A 7,673-nucleotide genomic window follows, 5' to 3' on the forward strand; every position below is an offset into this window, starting at 1 on the left:
CAAGTATTGAGCCTTAAAGATATCAGCTTCCTGGTCTAGTTGAAGAGGAACTCCAGTACAATGAGGGGATACTGAGGAAGTGTTTTTTGCAGTGAAGATTGCCTCCTAGTCCAATCTAGATTCTTGAAGACTTGTAATATGAACTGGTAATATGAGATGATGTCCCCACCACAGTCGTGCCCGGGACGTTGACATGAACAAACCTTCGAGACTGCAGTGAAGGTTGCCCCCCAACCTGAAAGAATGTTTCTGAGAAGATCTTCAACATGTAAAGGAGGTTCCATAACCAGTTGGATGATATACATCATTGAAAAATGAAGTAGGGGATCAACTTCTTATAGTTGAAGACAATGTCGAAAAGGACTTCGTTTCCCACATACGACATCAAACTAATGCGTGCCAGAAAATTCGCGTCGGTAGAGTAACAATTATCGTCTTAGTATTGTAAGAGAATTCTGCACACACTCAGTTGAAAAAGAAAAAAACAGTAACTACTCTAGAAGTTTTTACATGGAAAGCCCGTAAAGGAAAAAACCACGGGGCCTGACTCAGTTGCAAAAATCTATTATTGATTGATGATTACAAAAATCCTTATCCCACAGACGGGAAAATGTAACTATATTTTCCAGATTACAACGTTGACTGAAAGCGTCTGGTTGGTGATCGATGACGGTTGGCGGAGGTTGACGAAGATCGGTGATGGTCTTCGGCGTTCAGCGATGGTCGACTGCTATCGGCGGTGGTCGATGATGGAGGTTGGCGGTGGTCGACGACAAAGATCGGCGGTGATCGACAACAGAGTTCAGCGGTGTTCAACGACGATCGGTGGTGATACTAAACTATAGCTTCTCCTCAAGGTCTGAGGCTCTCTCTCCAGACTTCAGTCCCCCCTCATAAGAGAGATGGTGCTCTATTTATAATGTTCTGGGTGCAATTAATGTAAGAATATGAATCATTTTGATCCGGAGAGCTTCCATTGATCATATGGGATTTACTGGACATTTAAGTGCCTCAATGATGTCAGAATTGAGTGATCTTGGGCTCGTTGGATTCATCTTGTCGAGCCGCTCGATCTGAGTATAAACTTGTCATATTCGAAAACCCTTTGATTTTTCAAATGTGTCTGGAAATCATTTAAGTGTGGTTCAATGACTTGATCTGGGCTTGATTTGACTCAGATTGAACTAGTTTTCATATCATTAGGTTCATCTCATTAAGCCGGTCAGTTTGACTATAAGTTTGCTGAAATCGGAGCTCTGAATGACTTTTTATCAAGATTTGAATGTTTCATGCTTAAAATATCGGCTCGAGATTCGTGGCATGTCTCGATATTCGTGTCGGATGATGAAAATTTGTTGGTGGCATATCAATTGTATACATTTTTTCTTATAAATAAAAAAAAAATACTACCAGCCGATTTTGAGTCTGTTCCGGTCGATCCATTTAATGCTCAGAATCGACTCAAAAAAAGTTGGATTAAACTTTGCGACTCATTGCTCGATTTGTTTATCTCGATCCAATCTCGATTTGAGACAAATTCAAAACAATCGATTTTGATCAATTAAGGATCTTGGAGCTATATTAACAATCCTAACCATTATCATATACTTTTAAAATATTAAATACATATTTTCATGCATAATTTAACACATTAAAGTATTATAGATGTAATCAAGAAATTTTAGGCGTTATATAGGTTTTGGTGTGCCTAATTTATATCCACCTACCATTTCAATCCTCATCTACCCTCTTCAACACATGTATCTAACTACCTTTCCTCCCTCACCAACTCCGCCAACTCTCCCTTCTATTTTATAAAAATATATGTGGTTAATATAATATAATTTCAAATAAATATGATATTATAATTTATTTTTAATATTTAAAATTTAAAGCCCACTTTATGGACATATTTGGAGTCGGAATATCTTCATTAAATTGGCTATAATAAATTTTAAAATATTTGAATTTATTTTAAGAAAATAAAGTGCTAAAATAACCCTCTACTATTTATATAAAACTATTTTAGTTCCATAATTTTTTTGATTGGGATTAAAATAATTCTAATGAAGGATTATTATAACTCAATTTTAAAATAGTCGGGAATTATTTTTGCACTTCTATAAACTCTGAATCTAAAATATCCTCATAAAAATAGGGGAGGACTATTCTAACACTTTAAAAAAAAATAGTTTTTTTTTTTTTTTTTCTAAATCAAAGAAAGTGCTTTGCCACTAATTATTTATTAAAAAAAATCTCTTTCTCAACTCCTTAATCAATTATATGTGATTGCTATAAATTGGGTTTATGTATAAGTCCACCGGCTGTACCGGTATTCGGAAATGGACCACCCGTTGTATCCGGTTGAAAGATCTGGATCTGAGAAGCGTCCCACACCTATAAATAGGCAACCGAGGCATGGGTAGAAGGCCGCGAAGGATAATCTGATTCTCATTGCCTCGGCGAAGAGAAGAAGGTGAAGGGGGAGATTGTGCTATTTCTTCGCCTTATTTCGTGCCCAGCCAGAGGTGAGAAAGGAAACCCTAATTTCTTCATGGTTTTTACTGGACGCTTTAGGTTATGTTTTTTTTAAAATTTTTTTTTTTTTGCATCGTGTTCCCTGATTTAGGTTGATTTGGTGGGTGTGATTAGTTTGGTTGAATCGGAAAGGATTAGATCTAGGTATATCTAATGGGGTTTTTCGTTTATTTTTTCTTTTTTCAAGTTTGAGGTGCTGAGATTTGCGCTTCTAAGTTGTTTTTTGAATGATTCATTTGCTGCTGTTGTTGTCGATGATGCTTACATTTTACGAACTTGCAGTTTAGGTCATCGATCGGCATTTTGTTGAGAAATTGTGATTATTGAATATTCATTTGATTTAGTTGGAGTATGGCGATTTAACACATCTGTTCATTGATTGATTCTATCAAGTAGCTTGTTTCTGATGTGTTTATCACGACGCAATTTCTGTATTTTCTTTGTCATATTGAACCCTTAAATTTAGGTCTGGTGACCTTTAAATTTTATCTTCCTGGTGAGCTTGTTTTCCCGATTTTTGGTGTCCTATCTTGCAATCTTATTCCCTTCGGTGTTTCCATTCTTTAATTAATTTTGTAAATATCTTGGTTTGGTTATAATTTGCAGCTTCTTAACTTATGCATATATATAGGGCTATGAATTTAGCCCGTACATTGTTAATTTTTCAAAAATTGATTCAAATATTAGTTAGGATTGAGATCGGATTAAAATAAAAGAGTCAAACTATGAACCAAAATTTCGAATTGATTTTTTTTTTAACTGATTCAAGCCATACATGAATAAGCTCAAAATTTTTTATTGATAAAAATTATATATAATGCTAGTTAAAATTACATATAATGAGCTAAAAGCGAATTTCGAGTTGGAACATATCCAAATAACTCTATTTGAGCCACCTTCTTTCGATTTCGAGCTGGATCGAGCCAGAATGGATTCAATTAACTCAAATTTGAGTTTCAATTTCGAGAGAAATTAGCTCCCTCAATTTTAGATTTTTTACTTATATGAGAGAGCAATTTGTTCTTGTGTCCCTCCTAAAATATCGGTTTTGCCCATCTTGAAATACATTTTACCCTTCGTTACCCTAGCCCTCTCACGTTAGGTCTAGGAGGGCAATTCCTTTCAAAAAAGAGGTTGGTGCCGCCCCTAACTAAGCTAGCTCGAAATTGAACATAACAAACCACGAGCCAATTTTAATCTAAATTCAATACATTTGAGCTGATTTGAGCTGGCCCCAACTAAGCTCGAAATAAGCTGGCTAACAACCCTATGCATTTATACTTTAATATTTGTCTTATTCCCTTCATGGGTGATTTCTTGATAAAGTTTAAGCTCTTACTTGGGTTTTGGCTTTTGAAGGAAAGAAACTGACTTTTGTCGTTAAACTGAAATTCTTGCTATAGAAGTGCTAATAATTCATGTCGAAAGGAAAAATTGAAGGAAGATAAAATTTGTCAGTTTTGTATTCTCGTACTGCCTTCATTGCGATGTGCTTAATTTTTAACTTTGTTTTATATTTCTTCATAGAGATTGTAACTCTAGTGACACTAATGTTTGATCAATTTCCTTTTTTTTTATCGACAAGCATTCTAATATCTATTTTTTTCATTCACTTCTGTATTCTTCTTTCAGCTATAAGAAATGGCAGACACCTTTCTTTTCACCTCCGAATCTGTAAACGAGGGGCACCCAGACAAACTATGCGACCAAATCTCCGACGCCATTCTTGACGCATGCCTTGCTCAGGACCCTGACAGCAAAGTTGCTTGCGAGACCTGCACCAAAACGAACATGGTGATGGTCTTCGGTGAAATCACCACTAAAGCTAATGTCGATTATGAGAAGATCGTTCGTGATACCTGTCGTTCCATCGGTTTCATCTCCGATGATGTTGGCCTCGATGCCGACCATTGCAATGTTCTCGTGAACATAGAGCAGCAGTCTCCTGACATTGCTCAGGGCGTTCATGGCCACTTCACCAAGCTCCCTGAGGAGATTGGCGCCGGTGATCAGGGGCATATGTTTGGTTACGCCACGGATGAGACCCCTGAGTACATGCCTCTCAGCCATGTCCTGGCAACCAAGCTCGGAGCTAAGCTCACTGAGGTCCGCAAGAATGGAACCTGCTCCTGGCTGAGACCCGATGGGAAGACACAGGTCACTGTTGAGTACCGCAACGACAACGGAGCCATGGTTCCGATTCGAGTTCACACAGTCCTCATCTCCACCCAACATGATGAAACTGTCACCAACGATGAGATTGCTGCTGACCTCAAGGAACATGTCATCAAGCCGGTGATCCCCGAACAATACCTGGATGAGAAAACCATTTTCCATCTCAATCCATCCGGTCGTTTTGTCATCGGTGGTCCTCATGGCGACGCAGGCCTCACCGGCAGGAAGATCATTATCGACACTTATGGCGGCTGGGGAGCTCATGGTGGCGGAGCCTTCTCCGGAAAGGATCCAACGAAGGTCGATCGCAGCGGTGCTTACATTGTCAGGCAAGCCGCTAAGAGTGTGGTGGCCAGCGGGCTTGCGAGGCGCTGCATTGTTCAGGTCTCTTACGCCATTGGTGTGCCGGAGCCTCTGTCAGTTTTCGTTGATACCTATCGCACCGGCAAGATTCCGGACAGGGAAATCCTCAGTATAGTGAAGGAGAATTTTGATTTCAGGCCCGGTATGATTAGCATCAATCTTGATCTGAAGAGGGGTGGCAATGGCAGGTTCTTGAAGACGGCTGCTTACGGTCATTTTGGCAGGGATGATGCTGACTTCACATGGGAGGTGGTTAAGCCTCTCAAGTATGAGAAGACCGTGGCTTAAGACTGTTGAGCAAGACGATGGCGGATTATGTTCTCATGGTTTATCACTTCTCTTCTTCTTGTTCCTCTGAATTTCATACTTTTTTTTGTGTTTGGTTTTTTGCTTGAAACTGGGATGTTAATTGCAGATTCTTACTGTTTTGTATAACAACAATTATATCCATATACAGAGTCGTTGTCTTGTAAACTTATGGAAATATGCTGTTCATTGTCTGGTTATATATTTGTTAATGCTACAATCTATTTCCTGATGCGATCACTTGGTTTTTGCATGAAAGAGGCTTTGTTTGAAATGTTAGTGAAATAAATTTTGTTGCAGTTTGATGATGAATGATTATTTCAATTAGTTTTTCATGGTAGGTAATAACTGTGCCTAAATGAGAGTAGGTACAATCACCTGTGTGCAACCAAAAATAGTTATTCGGACTATAGGGCAGAGCATTCCTCAATTTTTTTTGTCCCCACCCCACTCAAGGATGGTCCGGAAACAGATGACAAAGGGAATGAATTCTGACCGATGAACTTCCAAGCATAGGCTAGTTGGGAGGTTCTTCTTGATGGTCTATATGTTGCTATGGGTTTTGACATGATTGCCGACAAGACAACCAAGATTCATTACTTTTTCCGTCATAAGATTCTTAGAGTTCTTCTGGATGGTCTTTAAGGTGATACATACAGACACAGAAGTACATGGTTTAAAAACCACCAAGATCCCCTATCTTTAAGGTCTTCTGTGTTCTTACAATGTCAAATTATTTGACTGTTATTCGACGGTTTTTCCTTTGCTATGAGACCTCTCACGGGTTTATGAAACTATGTGTTTTTGGTTAATGTTACATCTAACTGTTTGTGATTTTAAACCTACAAAAATTATGAGTTCGAGGATTTCTGGTGCATCTAGACTCTTGTATTGCTACTGCTGACGGCTATGTTTTCTGCACACTTCATGACAAAAGCACTGTTGCGGAAGAAAATTTTATGTGTCTGAGGAATAGATCATAGAAAGACTGTAACTTTCTCAGGTGGGCGGATCAACTCGACGATTCTACTTCAGATAGTAATCTAGCATGAAGAGTTTTTTTTTAGAGGCAATTTTCTCTTAAAGTCGGACTTCTTCACTTCAAAACCAATATCATCACAATGTTACTTGTTGTTTCAGTAGTTTTAATTTTACTTTTGCTATGTAACTCATTGTTTAGAGAGATTTCATTTTATTGTTGTATTATTTGAATATATGGTTTTTTTGGGGATGTTGAATCTTATTTTTGCTTTCACATATAAATTATACAAATTCGATTACTTCTATTATAAAAAACACAATAATACAAGGGCAGACAAATCTTTTTGTCATAAACAACTGAAGCACACCTATTGTATAACCGCACTAAACAAACAAACACACAACTTGACGACAACAGCTTTCTGGCAAAGTTGCTGCTCAGCAGCATATAAATAAGTTGCAGTTGCCCCAAATAGATCCTTAGTTGTTGAGCTTCCTCTCGCAATTCAGAAGAAGCTGTCCAAATCAATAGAATGATCGGCATATTTTATTCAACCGGGTATTTGCCAACCAAATATGTGGCCAAATGGTCAACAATAGATTAGCGGCTGAACAATATGTTGAATTTTCAGTCAAGTTAGTATAATGGCTAAAAATCTAATTGTCATTTTTGATTGATTTCTAAATTACTTGGAAACTGTTGAAATTTCGGCCGACAAATTTAAGGGCTGAAATTTTAGGCGATAATAACTTGAAAATTAGTATCAAATCAAACCTGAGAGCCAAAAACATCATATTTCTTTCGTCTCTGTTGGTTTTCTCTCTTGGTGACCATGACTGTGCTCAACTCTGGCGAGGAAATCATGCCCTTAAAGAAGGTAATTTTGTATTTCTCCCCCTTTCATTCTTACTCGCTTGGTATTCTCTCTCGCCATGCTGTTTTATTCCTCGGTATAAATTCTTTGGCTCACGATCTCGGTAAGGAATCCAAATGTATCGCTCAATTCAAATTTATTTACATATATAACATTTAAACTTAATTTCTACATGCTTTCTTGTTTATAGTTAGGGCTTATTCTAAACATATCCAACACCTAAACTTCATATTTTACAAACATTGCCACTCAATTACAATGTATTTACATAACTAGCGCACAATTCTTCTTTATTTACAGATCTCACACTTTCATATTCACATACATTGCAACTTGGTGTTTTAAACCTATGCATGAAAAGATTTGAGTGATATTTGTTATGTGGAGCCCCGTTAAACAAATATAAATAAATATATATATATATAGATATATATA

General features: G+C 37.5%; 1 protein-coding gene across 1 annotated transcript; it reads left to right on the forward strand.

The window, feature by feature from the left end:
* The first annotated feature begins 2,426 nt into the window (after positions 1 to 2,426).
* On the forward strand, positions 2,427 to 5,490 carry LOC110031375 (S-adenosylmethionine synthase 5-like). Its single transcript, XM_020734545.1, has 2 exons — positions 2,427 to 2,528; positions 4,171 to 5,490. Exon 2 carries the CDS (start codon positions 4,180 to 4,182, stop codon positions 5,362 to 5,364), a length of 1,185 nt encoding a protein of 394 aa, XP_020590204.1. The 5' UTR covers positions 2,427 to 2,528; positions 4,171 to 4,179; the 3' UTR covers positions 5,365 to 5,490.
* The last annotated feature ends 2,183 nt before the right edge of the window (positions 5,491 to 7,673 follow it).

The sequence above is a fragment of the Phalaenopsis equestris genome, unplaced genomic scaffold (genome assembly GCF_001263595.1).
Source record: "Phalaenopsis equestris unplaced genomic scaffold, ASM126359v1 Scaffold000803, whole genome shotgun sequence".
Lineage (NCBI taxonomy): Eukaryota > Viridiplantae > Streptophyta > Magnoliopsida > Asparagales > Orchidaceae > Phalaenopsis > Phalaenopsis equestris.

What these genes read in the sequence shown, in the direction of transcription:
- LOC110031375 (XM_020734545.1), top strand. Translation starts at nt 4,180, where the DNA reads ATGGCAGACACCTTTCTTTTCACCTCCGAATCTGTAAACGAGGGGCAC.